The 15,739-nt window shown below is 47.8% G+C and overlaps 1 protein-coding gene across 7 annotated transcripts in view; it reads left to right on the top strand.

The window, feature by feature from the left end:
* The window catches only part of EHMT1 (euchromatic histone lysine methyltransferase 1), a 163,030-nt gene extending 148,712 nt beyond the window's left edge, over positions 1-14,318 (top strand). For all 7 annotated transcript variants that reach the window (XM_054007471.1, XM_054007465.1, XM_054007468.1 and 4 more), the window contains 2 exons: positions 6,345-6,520; positions 12,851-14,318. In XM_054007471.1, coding sequence (XP_053863446.1) covers positions 6,345-6,520; positions 12,851-13,034 — 360 coding nt within the window. In that variant the 3' untranslated portion in view covers positions 13,035-14,318. The remainder of the gene's footprint in view (positions 1-6,344; positions 6,521-12,850) is intronic.
* Positions 14,319-15,739: the final 1,421 nt, after the last annotated feature.

Here is a 15,739-nt window from a genome sequence, read left to right as displayed (position 1 = left end):
AAGCCAAGCTGATCTGTTGGGTCAGGGAGTAACATTTCCTCCTTGCTAGGGCTACGTTGGAGGAGCTAACCAATCACTGGGCTGAGCTATGAGACAGCAGATCCATTGTAAATCAGCAATGGTAGACAAATAAATTATAATGGGGTAACCATAACCACTAGGATCATAGTGACGGTAATAGCTGGTGCAAAGTCGTGTGGCACACTCCACTGGGGAGAATCCATATTGGAAATGCCTGGGAAAAGTGAACCCGGAATACCAGCAGGATGGTCAGATAATATATGGTGGCTTTATAACCTGGAGTGCTGCTGCTGCTGCCGATTCATGGAGGCCTGACAATCTCTGGGCACCAGAGGGAGTTTATGTGCAGGAGCAGGACAGACCCCACCGAGTACTCTTAGTGCTACAGTGTCTGAGGCTGCACTGAAACATCTCGCTAACGGAGTGAGGAGAGACAGTCGCCACTGTCTGGAGCATCTTTATCAGAAAGGCCAGTTTTAATGTTCTAGAAATGGGCCTCAATGGCTTCCCCTTCTCCCCCCAAAAATGGAGGGAGGGCATGAGTCTGCACATCAGGATGGAGGTCAAGGAATCAGTAATGCCTGGAGTTGAGATGGGAACATTTTTTAAGTGGAACAAATTCTAGGACAATTCCATCAAAGTCTGCTAAACCGGAGAAAGTATTGGTGCAGGACCGATCCCTAGGGTATATTTTCTATCTGCAGGGTGGGGCAGGAGAGAGCAGATTAGGACCTAGTGCTTTAGGTATGTTTCATCACCTAACTTCTGAGATTTGGTCAATGAAGAGGCATCAGGATACACTGTTTCACAGTGTATCTTGTTTATCTTCACCGGCTGCAGCAGTATGGAAGATGCATAAAGGTTGAAGGCTGGGTACCTTAGGTTCTTATTCCGATAATATCTGAGCACCTCACAGTCTTTAACACCTTTATCCTCACAACAGCCCTGTGAGGTAGGGAAGTGCTGTTATCCACTCTGTGCCTCAGTTCCCCAACTGTAAAATGGGGACAAGCGACTTGTCCAGGATCATGCAGGAAGTCTGTGGCAGTTCTGGGAGTTAAACCGAACCAATTTGTGGGCTAGATCCCTAACCATGGGACCATCCTTCCTTCCTCTCCGTTTAGGAAGCCATTGGGAGCTTTGATGGAGAATCTGTGGATTAATCATAGATTGAGCCTTTTGGCAGCCACATGTAATCCCATTTTCAGAAAGCTAGTGTAGAGTTACTAACTGGGAGGAGCAGGGTGGAGCTGTCTCTTCTGGAGTGTCAGGGGAGTGGAATTGTGTGGGATTTCACCTCATCATCTGTGGAATAACAGCCCCCAAATGGGAGTAATCAATCAGAGAAAGAAACCTGTCAGCCAAAACCAGCCAGGGGAGAGCAGAATGCAATCAGGTGAAAGCAGGAAACAGAAAGCAAGGCCCTGCTATACGCTCAGTGATTGGAAAATATGTCAAAAATGGCATTACCTGTTTTCAATCACTGATAACTCAGAAGAAAATGAGCTGGAATGCTTGTGGATCAATGTCCTAACAGGTAAAGCACAAGATGGAGCATTAGTTGGTGTCTGCTACAGACCAAATCACACTAGGGAACAGGAAGACCAGCTCCTTATGCACCTATCTATAATGTATAGGAAAGGAAAAGCTGGGTGATCATAGGGAACTTCAGTTTGAGTGACAGATGCTGGAGGGGTCATGGTGGCAGTACTAAAACACCCTTGGAATTTCTAAATATTGTAGGTGACAATTTCCTAACTCAAAAATTGTTGAAACTAACGCAAAGGAATTCTATATTAGACCTTGTCTTGACAGATGGAGAGTAGCTGATCGCTGAATGAAAAATAAAGGCTAGCTTAGGTACGAGTGATCATGTGCAAACGGAATACAATTCAGACCAGTGATATATATTTACGCGTCGTGCTTTAAAAGGGCCAGTTTCACAAAATTGGAAACCAGTTTATGAGCCAAATTAGCTGTGAGGAAATCCTAGAATTAGCCAGAATAATGCAGAAAAGGCAAAAGTGCTCAAAAAATATTTCTTTTCTGTGTTTGGAGAAAAAACAGATGATGTCATCCTATGATAACACATTTCTTATTACACTAGTATCTCCGGAGAAAGTTAAACAGCAGTTACTAAAGTTAGACACTTCTAAATCAGCAGGTCCAGAAAACATGCAACCAAGAGTTTTAAAAGACTTGGTGGAGGAGTTTGCTGGACTGTTAATGTTGATTTTCTAGAAGTCTTGAGCACTGGGGAAGTCCCAGAAGACTGGAAGAAAGCTAATGTTGTGCCAGTATTTAAAAAGGGTAAATGGGATGGCCCAGGTAATTATAAGTAGGGCTAAGACTGTGTCACAGAAGTCATGGATTCCGTGAGTTCAAGAGACCTCCATGACGTTTTTTGCTTCACCCCATAGCAGCGGGGCTGGAGCTGTCAGCTGGCGGGGGCTCTGGCATTTTGGGCCATGGCGGGCGGTAGGGGACCCTCACAGCTCTCAGCTGGACCCCACTCCCCTTCCCCTCCCACAACAATGCTCGGGATCTCATACTCTCTTCAGGCCCATTTTATCACAGTTATTTTTAGTAAAAGTCAGGAACAGGTCACAGGCTTCTGTGAATTTTTGTTTATTGCTCGTGACCCAACCCTGACTTTTACTAAAAATAACCATGATAAAATCTTAACCTTAATTATAAGCCTGTCAGCCTGACATCGAGCCTGGGCTAGATAATGGAGTCTGATATGGGACTCAATTAATAAAATCAATAAACACGGGTTTATGGAAAATAGATGCTGTCAGACTAACTTGATTTCTTTTCTTTTGATGAGATCACAAGTTTAGTTGATAAAGGTAATAGTGTTGATGTAGTATACTTAGACTCCTATCAAGTGTTTGACTTGGTACCGCATGACATTTTGATCTAAAAATCTAGAACAATCTCTAATTAACATGGCACCTATTAAATGGATTAAAAGCTGACTAATGGTTAGATCTCAAAAGGTCATTGTAAATGGGGAATCGTCATTGAGGAGATGTGTTTCTAGTAGGGGCCTGTAGGGTTCGGTTCTTGGCCCGATGCTATTGAACATTTTTATCAATGACCTGGAAGAAAAAACAAAAAGACAAGGGATAAAGTTTGCAGATGACACACAAACTGAGGGAGTGCTAAATAATGAAAAGGACAGGCCACTAATGCAGAACAATCTGGATTGCTTGGTAAACTGGGCACAAGCAAAAATATAGCATTTTAATATGGCTAAATGTAAATGTATCCATCTAGGAACAAAGAACGTAGGCCATGCTTACAGGATGGGAATTCTATCCTGGGAAGCAGCAACGCTGAAAAAGATTTGGGGGTTGTGGTGGATAATCAGCTGAACATGAGCTCCCAGTGTGATGCTGTGGCCAAAAACACTGATGCGATCCTGGGATGCATAGACAGGGGACTCATGGGAGCAGAGTGGTTATTTCGCCTCTGTATTTGGCACTGGGGCAACTGCTGCTGAAATACCGTGTCCAGTTCTGGGGTCTACAATTCAGGAAGGATGTTGATAAATTGGAGAGGGTTCAGAGGAGAGTCAGGAGAATGATTAAAGGATTAGAAACCATAGTAATAGCTCAAGGGAGCTCAATTTATTTAGCTTAACGGAGAGAAGATTCAGGGGTGACTTGATTACAATCGATAAGTATGTAGATGGGGAACAAATAATGATAACAATCTAGCAGAGAAAGGTGTAACATGATCCAATGGCTGGAAGTTGAAGCTAAACAAATTCAAGCAGGAAATGAAATGGAAATTTTTACCAGTGAGAGTAATTACCCATTGGAACAATTTGCCAAGGGTCGTGGCGCATTCTCCCTCACTGACCATTTTTAAATCAAGACTGGATTTTTTTCTAAAAGACATACGCTAGGAATTATTTTGGGGAAGTTCTATGGCCCGTGTTATACAGGGGTCAGACAAGATGATTGCAATGGATGCTTCTGGCCTTGAAATCTATGAAAGAAGAAGCCGCTAAGTCCCACCCAGACAGGCAACAGTCTCGCAAAACTCAGCATCACTGGAGAATGACTGAGTTTGGGTTTGCCCTGTAGCACAAAGGAGCGATGAGGGCATTATTTTAATTATCTTTATTTGTCACTCCAGGCTGTGTGTGCTGTGATTTATTTATTTATTATGTCCTACATGCACATCCTGTTCAGTGTTTGAAAAAAGGCAAACATTTGTTTAATAACCCCAACTCTCTTCCAATTCAGTGCTCTTGGGGGTAGGATGTCCTATAGTGGATGTTGTCTGGGCTTCCCCTTTTAAAAGGACAGTCATCTTCTTTCTGTACTGGTGAAATGCAGAGAAACACACATTCTCTCGGGATCTTTGGGAAAGACGAGATTGGGTTTTATCAGGTGCAGCCTCTTGCTAATGAAAGTTGCCTGCTTTAACTGTAACACTTGACTCTCCTTTAGAACCTTTCATGGGACGATCTCAAGCATATAGCAAACATTAATGAATTATGTCCCCCTTTGACCTAGGTGGTATCACCCCATTTAATATATGGGGAAGTGGAAGGCTAGTCCACGTACATTCAAAAGCTCCATTGTGTTTTACATGGGGTTAGTTAATATGTTTAAGACAATGATTTCCTAGCGCGTCCTGGCCCAGAATGATTAAGGGACTTGCCAAAAGACGCCCAGCTGGTCTATGGCAGAGCTGAGACTAGAACCTGGTCTTGTGACTCCCAGGGATGTATCGCCCCACAAGTCTATCTTTCACCCCATTACTGAACTACATTTTAGTTCCGTTCTCGGTGGTGTTGGAAATGACTTTGCATGTCACAAGCACAGGACCGGCTCCTGCAGCCCTTCCTCATGCAGGTAATCCCACTGCAGTCAACAATGACCATGTCCATGAGGAAGAACTTGCATAAGAGTGGCAGGGTCAGGCACACATCTCAGGTCTCACTGTGTGATCCATTCCCTCAACCTCCCCCTTCCTATGTGCTTTTCCTTTGTTAAAAGAGGGAGGCAAACAACCCCCATGCCTCTTTCCTGTTCACATTGGTTCTCCCTGGCTTCTGACATGAATCCTTAACTAGAGCCTCATTTTGTCAACATACAGTGACATTGGCAGGCTCGATGCACCTGTGGAGCGTCAGGCACGTACCCTGTTCCTGCTTATCATGCAAAACGACAAGAGACTCGTGCACAGAATCACAGCTGAAGAAGCTGAACCTTTCCATCGCAGCGACCAGCTTTCAGGGTTAAACCCTCTATGAAATCCTAGTGTGGTGGGTTTTATTGTCCTGCTGCTGTAAACAGCTCAGGCACCTTCTCTAAAGCCCTCTGATCAAGTTCTCATTGCTCTCTGTTCACTGTGGAACGAGCGACATGTTCCTCACCATACCCTAAGGCGGACATTTATATCCAACAGACTCTTCCCCTGGCCTGACTCAACACCCCAACCTGAACTAGATGCCATTAAAATTGCAAAGCCTGCTAAATTTTAAAAACTGTAGCAGGCTGCTCAGTGTAGACCAAGTGTGTATCGTTTTCACATCTTCAGATGTCTTCTCCTGGGGCTCCTGTATCAGTTGGCTGGTAGAATTCTGGCACAGCTGATCCATTAAGGATTGTGAGGTGCTTGCCCAGATGGGAATGTGAGCTCCACTAATGGATCCTTTTGCTTTCGGCTTGTGTGTGACTGAAATTAGCTTCTGTAATTAAAGCCTGCAGCTTGCACAGTCATTCTCCACTGGAATAAAAAGCCCTGAGGGAGTCTCTTATTTTCAAGGAAAACAAAATATTACTCTTACTGCTGTGAGGGCATTATGGAAAGAGAGAATTTATGTGTTCTCTCGTTCACTGTGTTCTGCAGGAAGTAGTGTGTTGGCTGTAAGCGCCTGCTTTGTGCTTCTCAGCTGTCATGTTCAATTAGCAGGACAGGAGAGATGCTGTTTCCTGAATCCACTGGCCTTTTACCCACCAGGTGTTTGTCCGCGTGGAACAGAAGTACCACTGTAGCAGATTGGTGCCTTAGCAGAGCAGGTTTGTGGAGAGCAGAACTGCTAGCTTAGCTCCACACACAGCTTCTCAGGTCAGGAGTGTTTGGAACAGCCTCCAGGCATGCAGGCCAAGTGCTTTCTGAAGAGACGCATATTTTGTAATGCTTAATGGTTTGGCCTTTTAAGCCTTCAAGTGGGAGACTCCGAGACGCCAATATTTTGAAAGATCCTGAAATTCCCTTGTGTGTTAACTGTGAAGTGACCTGTATCTCAGCTGTATCTCAACTCCACCTAATGCAACATTCCCTGTTCCTCCCTCTAGGATGGAGAGGTGTACTGCATAGATGCTCGTTTCTATGGCAACATCAGCCGCTTTATAAACCATCTCTGTGAGCCAAACCTCACCCCTGTGCGAGTGTTCATGTCGCACCAGGACCTGCGCTTTCCCAGGATTGCCTTCTTCAGCACCAGGCAGATCGAAGCTGGCGAGGAAATCGGGTATGTGCTGCCCACAGGGTCTGCCTTTCCTCTGGGAATTGTTCTTGTGCTCACGTTCCACATGTCGTGGGGTTACTGGGTCATTCTGAATCTAGGAGCTAGGCTAGAGACGCCTCTTTCCAAAGCGACACATCTGCCCAGCGTGCAGCTGTGTAAGCGAACACTGGGAGTGCTGCTTGGGTTCCTAAGAGTGGGAAATTCCATGGTTGGGGAAGGGATAGTGGCCTACTGGTTAGCACAATGGTCTGGTACTCGGGAGACGTGGGTCCTATTCCTGGCTCTGCCAGTGGCCTGCTTTTCCCCATTGTTAAATAGGACAGAAACGATGCTCACCTCCTTTGTAAAGTGCTGTGAGCTCCACTGATGAAAAGCACTTATATCAGAGCTAGGGATTTTTATTGATGCCAGTCAATTGCAGGCTCCAGTAAGGGTAAGCAAGCCTCATGCCTTACGGGGTACAGGGATTGGTGCAGGAGTTGGGAAGGAATTTTCCCTCCTGTGCATATCCTTGCCTCACTGACACGGTGCATTCTGGGTTTGTCTTTCCCTTAATGCTTCCAGGGATCTCAAAGCACTTTGCAAACATATAATGAATTTCGTCTCCCGCCCACTCCCCCTTGTGAAGTCAGGAAGTGTCTCTATTCACCGCTGGGCAGATGGAAATGCAGCAGGATAGGGCTTCTGCGGCCTCTTAGAGTGCAGAGTGGGTGTGCCACTCCACTTAGATCAGAAATGTGGAGTCTCACGCTTGCTTTGCCCAGGTGTCAATGACAACACAAGGTGCCAGGCAGTGAAGAATCAGCCCCAGAGAGCACAGCACTCCCCTTACTCTCGCTCCGTGTAACCCTATCAAGTTGCATGGGATGTAACGGTTTTGATACTGTCTCGCATGACCCTCTCATAAACAAACGGGGGAAATACGACCTAGATGGAGCTACTATAAGGTGGGTGCAAAACTGGTTGGGCAATCGTTCCCAGAGAGTAGTTATCAGTGGATCAGAGTCAAGCTGGAAGGGCATGTTGAGTGGGGTCCCGCAGAGATCAGTTCTGGGTCTGGTTCTGTTCAGTGTCTTAATCAATGATTTAGATAATGGCACAGAGAATACACTTATAAAGTGTGCGGACTATACCAAGCTGGGAGGGGTTGCAAGCGCTTGAAGGATAGGATTAAAATTTAAAATGATCTGGACAAATTGGAGAAATGGTCTGAAGTCAATAGGATGAAGTTCCATAAGGAGAAATGCAAAGTGCTCCACTTAGGAAGGAACAGTCAGTTGCACACATACAAAATGGGAAATGACTGCCTAGGAAGGAGTACTGGGGAAAGGGATCTAGGGGTCATAGTGGATCACAAGCTAAATATGAGTCAACGGTGTAACTGTTGCAAAAAAAGCGAACATCATTCTGGGCTGTATTAGCCGGAGTGTTGTAAGCAAGACACGAGAAGTCATTCTTCCGCTGTACTCTGCGCTGATTAGGCCTCAGCTGGAGTATTGTGTTCAGTTCTGGGCACCACATTTCAGGAAAGATGTGGACAAATTGGAGAAAGTCCAGAGAAGAGCAACAAAAATGATTGAAAGTCTAAAAAACAAGACCTATGAGGGAAGATTGAAAATATTGGGTTTGTTTAGTCTGGAGAAGAGAAGTCTGAGGGGGGCCATGATAACGGTTTTCAAGTACATAAAAGGTTTTTACAAGGAGGAGGGAGGTAAATTGTTCTTAACCTCTGAGGCTAGGACAAGAAACAGTGGGCTTAAATTGCAGCAAGGGAGGTTTAGGTTGGACATTAGGAAACACTTCCTAACTGTCAGAGTGGTTAAGCACTGGAATAAATTGCCTAGGGAGGTTGTGGAATCTCCATCCTTGGAGGTTTTTAAGAGCAAGTTAGAGAAACACCTGTCAGGGATGGTCTAGATAATACTTCGTCCTGCCAGGAGTGCAGGGGACTGGACTAGATGACCTCTCGAGGTCCCTTCCAGTCCTACAATTCTGTGATTCTATATGAATCAAGGCCGAATCCTGTCCTCAAGTGACCCTGACAACATCACAATGAGCCAGTGATAGACCCTGGCTACTCAGATTCCCTGTCTTTTGCTGTAACCACTAGACCACCCTTCCTCTGTGGCATCCAGTGTTAGCATTTGCTGGGGTAGCCTGTGAGACCTTATCTGCTTGGTTCCCAAGAACTCGGCTCTACTCCAAACTCGTCACTGAGGTTTCTTTCTTCATACACTCAAACAGCCCTTGAGCTGATCAGGCTCCAGGGTGAGGGGCACGTACAGGGTGTACAACACATCCAAAGTTACACAGCAAACTCCTCCTTCCATACCAGTACACGTTTCATTGCAGTTACTATACATAGCATCGCACGTTTTGGGACTGGCTTGGTTACTTTGCAGGACCCAATCCCTGTGCAGTATGCTCTGTCCATGTTCGACTTTACTCCTTACCTCTTTATGCTCCCGACTTCTCTTGTCCATTGTATCTTGTTCCCTAGGTGTTCCCCCTCTTATCGTCGCTAACTCAGACGTTGTCTTTTAGCTCACTGACCCATTACTTATCTGAGCACCAACATTTCGTTTTCAGCCTGCTCATTACCCTCCCCCCGCCCCCCAATCCTGTCTTGCAAGAGAGGAGGCCTCCTGCATGTTTCATTGCTCTCGTCAAGTCAGGCCTCCAGCCATGACCGAAGGCAGGGATAGAGGACTTGGTGGCCCAATGACAGCTGCTCCGTTCCTGTTCCTTATCGTTAAGAGTCACACGATGTAAAACCCGGCTACTGAATCTCCCTTTTCCCCCTCTTCTCATTTAGTTTTGTAACGTAGGAGGCCAGGACACAGGCTAATGGTAACCTCCAACATGCGCCCGACGCTGGGATTGCAGAGAGTAGTAACGATTGCTAAGCAAATACCAATAGGTCCAGTGGGTTCACCACGGCAACAGTGCTCTAAATTTGACCAACTGTACGGTTCAGAGGCCATCCGCTTTGGAGACGGCCAGGAATGTGTTCTGGGAGCCTGGTCATAGAAACACGTGGGAAGTCCCCAAAGATGGGACGTTTACTTTCAGTGAGATTCAGAAGCGAAGCTGGGTGAAAAGGTTGTCTTGGCTCCGAGGGAGGGGCTGAATTCCGAGGCGAGGCAAAAATGATCGCGTACGCAGCACGTCCGGGATGAATTGATCCGAAAATGGGCAGGACAAAGTAACTAACGATGTAAATGAAAATCAGTGTAAATCACATCAGCTTCGTAGTCTGAAGGGATTAGCTTGAGCCCCGGCAGAGCAAGTGCAGTTCCTATTGAAGTGAGTGGCCTGGATCTGGACTCACACTGGTTTTGTGTCACTGTTACACCATTGACCTCAGTGGAGTTACTTGCACTGGTGACAATCCGGAGTGACATTGGAATGGGGCCCAGTGGAAGCTGCCCCTGTTCACACTGTGGCCCCAGAAGCACTGGGAATTGTGCAGGCATAAGTTAAGGGGGGGAGGGGCTGCTTTCTTTTGTGTCCTCCCTGTTACTTGTTCTTCTGGCTTCACCCCCATTCAGTCCCTCCATCGCTTCGCACGCCCAGCGAGGGGCGGAGCCACGCCTGTTACCATGCTTTGCCACGCCTGTGTGTTTTCTGACCGGGGCCCAGCACTGTTTGCATCGCTCCTGACCATGGCCATGGCAGTGGCCCCTCCAGTCTCTGTATTGAAAGGATAAGGAAATGCAAGAGGCTATTTTTCCTGTCTGGTGCAGAGCACCCAGCTCATCTAGGAGCCAGGGCCTAGGGCTGATGCCAAACTGGGGCTACTTGGCATGGCAATTTTTGCCACTGCTGCTGATGCACTTGCAGTAGATCCCGGACCAGGAAGCTCACTGGGCCGAACGGCATGTTGTCTGCTTCCAGCCTGATCTGGGCAGCATCTTGGTTCCCCAGCTGGGAGCTGGGTTTGAAATAGCAGACTCTGATTCATAGGTTCGATCCCTCAGGTGTCTTATTTGACTTACAAATCCTGTCTCTCCAGTGACGGACACTAATACAGCTCGCCATTGTCCGGACATCTCTGCTTTCCTGAGTAAGTGTCTAAAGAGAACGAGCCGGATTCCAGCCCATGTGGTCCCTTTCGCGCTCTCCGGCAGGGTAAAGGAGCTGCAGTGGTCCCCAAGGGAATTCCCGGGGTGCAGGGGCAGCATACAGCCCTGTGCCAGACTCTAGCAGTGCATCTGCTCCCATTACAAACGAGCTTCGTTACCGGGTTTTGGGAGCTGTTCCCTATGATGTCTCGCGTTTCTCAGCTGTGGGAAGGTGAATGTGTAGTGATTAACAATAGAAAATGACTGCCTCTGGCCCTGAGGCTTTATCGCTGCGCAGATGGACAGGCCAGACTGCAGATGTGTATGTTGTAGTGTTTACCTCTACGGACGGCTTCTAGCCAGCACTTAGGATGCATCAGGTTCTTTGCCTGTGGGATCTGGGTGGCTCGGGGCCATGGTTACAGTGTAGGGAAGTGTCCCCATTCACATCCCAGGGTAGCAGTGACTGCCGTCCGTTCTCGGCCAATGCCTGCTTGGTAGACCTGCGAGCTGAGCTGGTGGGGCTCAGGGAGCTCCTAGAGATCAGGTAACGATGTCGCAAACGCTTCGCCACAACTTGCGCAACGTTCTTGCCCTGCTGCTTTAGTTTCTCCGCGTGACGGCTCCTAGTAACGATACGGTAAGAGGTAGGAGGAGCTGCAGGGAGACGGGTTTCCCTGAGGTGGCTCCAGCTCTATTATACCATCTTCGTGTCTCCCGAGGAGGTGTCCTTCGAGGCAGCAGTGAGGAAGCAATTTAGGAAGCACTAAAGCTGGAGAGGGCTCCAGTGCCGGAGGAGGGAGGACATGGCAAAGGAAAAGAGAAATGTTGTTCCCCACGTAACCGTGGCCCTAGTAAGTTTATAGCTACATCGTGGATAGTAGCTGTACTGGTTCCTCTAGAGGGTCCCACCCCTGCTCTGCAGGGACCAGCCCAGGGGGTGGGAAGGGAAATCACAATCACAGCTCAGTGATCACCCCCCAGCCAGATAGAATAACCCACAGGCCATGTGGAGCACAAGTGTTGAATTCCCCATCATGGTGTCCCCTGGGCCATCTAGTCCTCCCAGGCTTGTCACGTTCGTGGCTGGGGAGCGTTTTTATGTGCTGTCCGTTCCCCTCTTGAGGCTTGCATAGACCTCTTGCCGGCCTCTGTGGGAGAGGGGGCTGGGTGGTTTGGCAGTGGGACACCCTTTCGCCTGGCCCCGCTGGGCACTCCTGGAGAGGCATTGCCATCACAGTGCTGTTCGCCAGCTGGGTGAATGTCATTGGTGGGGGCTCTGTCCAGCTCAAGCGCTCCCATCACTGGTAGCACCGAATGGTCCCCTCTTGGCAGCTTCAGCAGTGATGCTAATGACCGAGACTGAATCAACCGCTCACTAGGAGACGTGGTTTTGCCAAGTCCGGATTGAGGTATATTGACCAAGGCTGGTGTGTGGGGGGGAATCTCGACCTGCTGCTGGTACTGTAACTTTTCTGGGATGTCACAAAGGGTTTCAGCCTCTGGGGGCACCTTTCCCCTGGGCCAAAGGGGCTCTGCCCCTGCATAGAGTGGAGAAGGCACTCACCCTCCTGGCCCATTTCATCCTTTGCCTCCAAGTGCCAGGCAGCAGCCCCTGTTAGAAGGGATCGGCTCTGTACACACAGATTCCATCAGAGCCCCTGGCATGGCATGGGGGGAGGGAGGGAGAAATGGGGTGCACAGAACTCTGAGCGGGGGGGGGGGAGATAGACTCTGCAGTGGAGGGGAAAAGGGAAATGGGGGCACGCAGAGCCCCTGCCATGCAGGAGGAGAGTGGGGGGGCTGGAATATGGGGGGGGCCCACAACTGGTGGAGGGGAGATTCGGGGAACCTGGTATGGGGAAGGGGGGTACACAGACCCCCTGCCACGTAGTCCCCGGCATGGGGGAAGTGGGAATGGGGTGCACACAGCTGCTGGTGTGAGGGGCAGAGTGGGAGACCCTGGTATGGGAGAGGGGGATGGAGGGCACACAGACCCCTGGCAGGGTGAGCCTGGAGGCAGTTGGGGGTCCCTACAAAAGAAGGTGGGAGAGTGGTACCGAGGGATGGAAGGGTACAGAGAGCCCCTGGGGTGCGCAGTGCGTTCAACCTGCACAAGCTATGAAGTGTGTGACCCCCTGCTGTGCAACCTTGTTTGGTTTCGCTCGTCTCTGCTACCCTAAAGTATTGGTTTGCGTGCGCACCCAGATCCCTCCTGTTGTGTTCCACTGACCAAATGTCCCCCCCTCTGCCCCCTTCTCTCTTCCAGCTTTGACTACGGGGACCGATTCTGGGACATCAAAGGCAAATACTTCAGCTGTCAGTGCGGTTCACCCAAGTGCAAACACTCGAGCACAGCCCTGGCCCAGCGGCAAGCGAGCACGTCCTCCCAGGACGCCCAGGAGAACGGACTCCCCGACACCAGCTCTGCCGTGGCAGCCGGCCCCTTCTGAGGACTCGCTCCCGGGAGCCTGAACTCTTTTAACGCGATAGATTCACATACTGTTTGAAATTTCCATGGAAAGAGAAAACACACTCAAGGAAAGCCAAGGGGTTCGTGACATCTAGGGATGTGCCACCGACTGTTACTTGAGGAATAAGTGAAAGCAAATCCGGACTCCATGTTGTAGTGTTCCTCCCTCTCCACCCCTGGAAAGCTGCTGGTTTTACAGTGAGTGCAAAGGGATGGCTGTCGCAGTTTTTCCATGCAAGATGTCCTAGCATCCATCTCTTCGTGTGCTAAGTGTTGTCAGAGCCAAGAGAAGAGTTTACTCCTCCTCTTCAGAACGCTGTTATTAATTGCCAAGTCATCTCCAGTTCTCTTACAATAAACTTTGAATACTTGATGGAACTTACTTTTTAAAGGGGGGGGGGGCGGTTCTGACATTGGTTTATTTGACGCAGCTTTGTGGGGCAGGTCTTTTAAACCACGAATTTCTCCCTCACCTGGCAGGACATTACAGCGTGGTCTTTCCTGGCCCCGTGGCTGGGAGCGAGAGGTTATTTGCTTCTAACAGACGCCCGTCGGTTACCAAATCCGCCGATCTATTATTTTTTTTCTAAAGAAAAATGGAAAAGAATCTCTTTTTCCTTCATGCCCCCCCCATCCCTGTCTCTGTTCCAAGCCTGCCAGAGATTCTCTCCCCACCACCCCTGCTCCATACCAAGCTTTCTCCGTTAAAAACCAGCTCTCACCTCTGCCCCTTGGGCATGTTACTGTCTCAGTGTTGGTTTCATCAGTGGAAGGATTTGCCTCTCCTGCTGCGTTCGCAATCTTAGAGGGGGACGGGGATTGTACAAGACACTAACTTCTGAAAGAATCAGTTGCTTTTTTAAAACAAAACCAAGTGATCCGTATACTATAAAGAACCTTTGACTGGCTTCAGGCTGTGCAAGCATCAGATAGGACACATCCCAGCGAGAGGAGATACCGTTGCCACCAGCTCATCCCCTCCCTTTTCTCAACTCTGGGCACTTCCGATTTAATTTTTAAGCCACACACTATGAAGTTGAAATGAACTGATTTATTTTTTACCATTATTAAAACATTCGGGACAAAGCATTAAAAAAAAACAACAAAAAAACCACACACACACACACAACAACAAAAAGAAACCACAAAACAAAAACGGTGCTGATTCTGGTGTGATTTTTACTCACCACGTGAATATAAACTATCAATTGTATAAAAAGAACAAAGTGATTTTAGTATAAAACGCAGGAAAAAAACACAAAACCTTTTTTAAATTGTTAGTATTGTAGTGTGAATAAATTTGCCATCACCTTTTGTGTGATGGCTGGGCAGGTCATTATCTTAATTTTTTTTTTTTTTTGCATATATCTTTAAATACTGTAATTAGTGCAGTAACAGGTTTTTTTTTGTGCATCTCTTCTAAAACATTCATAATGCCGTCATGTTTATTATTATTATTATTATTTTCTGTTAATGTTTTTGACAATTTTAAAGGAGCAGTCTTTTGGCTCTGGTCATTTTCTTGTTCTGTTTTCAATGAAATCAATAAAAAAAGTGCTTTAAAATGAATTTGGCTCTTTCATTCATCAGTGTTGCCAACTCTCCTGATTGCATGACAAATATTGTGAGATTTGGGGTTTTTTAATTTAAATCCCAGCTCCAGGAGTCATGTGATTAGATAGCAATCTCAGTTTTTTGGGGAGGGGAGCTTGTTGTGGGGTTTTTTAGGCAAATTTCTGGCTCTCGTGGTTGCACAGAAAAGCTAGAAAATGTGTATTCTAAAAGCTCAGAATGCAAAATGAAAATCCCCCGCATCTAGTAGTAGTATAAATTTTGTGCTTTTAAGTCACTCAGGATATTTTTGGGCAGCGGCCTTCATGATTTCTCAGTGTTAGAGGTTGGCAATGGTGTTTTGAGGTGATCTTCCCCCAACTGCCTCTGCAGAATAGGTCAGCAGCAAGGCAGCCTTCCAAAAATAGGCTTCTATCATGGGCCAATTGCTGTGCCCATAGATTTCCATGGGCCTCTCTCCAGGAGCAGTAGTCCGCCCGTAGAGATTGCAGTGCAGGACTGCGGGCCCTGGCCATGCAAACCCACCATACCTGGGATCCAGTTAACTGCCCTTCAAGGAAAAAAACTAATGAGATCACCCCCTTCCTCCCCTCTTCCCCCCCCCCCCCCCAAAAAAAAAATCTCACCCAGCACTGAGATGCCAGTTTCTTACCAGCTTTGCTTGGGACACCTGTGAATCCCCCCGGAGCATTGTTCACATGGGGCGAGAATTGCAGGAATGTGTTTCCACTGCTGGCTGAGTGATCTGGAGATGCAGTGTTCCCAAGGGACGGTTCTTACAGTGCAGATAAAAAGGACCTGCGGATGAAAATAAAAAATGGACTTCTGCCCACGTTAGCTTATTTATATATGACAAAGGCCTGCAAGGTTTTCTTCCCCTCCCCCCCCTTTGTAAGGGGGCAGGGGAGGTGTGGTTCTGCCTTTGGGGGGGTGGGGGTAGTTTAAGTTTAGAATGATCGGGAACGTGATGTCTGGGCTTCCCTGTTTTTGCTTGAGGACTCCTTGGAGGACTCGGAGACGTGGACTGGGCGCTTTCTTAGTCCTGCGCTAACAGGTGTGGTGAGGGCGGGCAAGCCCTAGGCAAGGGAGCTTTGTGTTAAACTGGGGTTGACA

This window comes from Malaclemys terrapin, chromosome 17 (assembly GCF_027887155.1).
Source record: "Malaclemys terrapin pileata isolate rMalTer1 chromosome 17, rMalTer1.hap1, whole genome shotgun sequence".
Lineage (NCBI taxonomy): Eukaryota > Metazoa > Chordata > Testudines > Emydidae > Malaclemys > Malaclemys terrapin.
The sequence above is the reverse complement of the archived record's forward strand: the minus strand, read 5'-3'. Positions and strand labels throughout refer to the sequence as shown.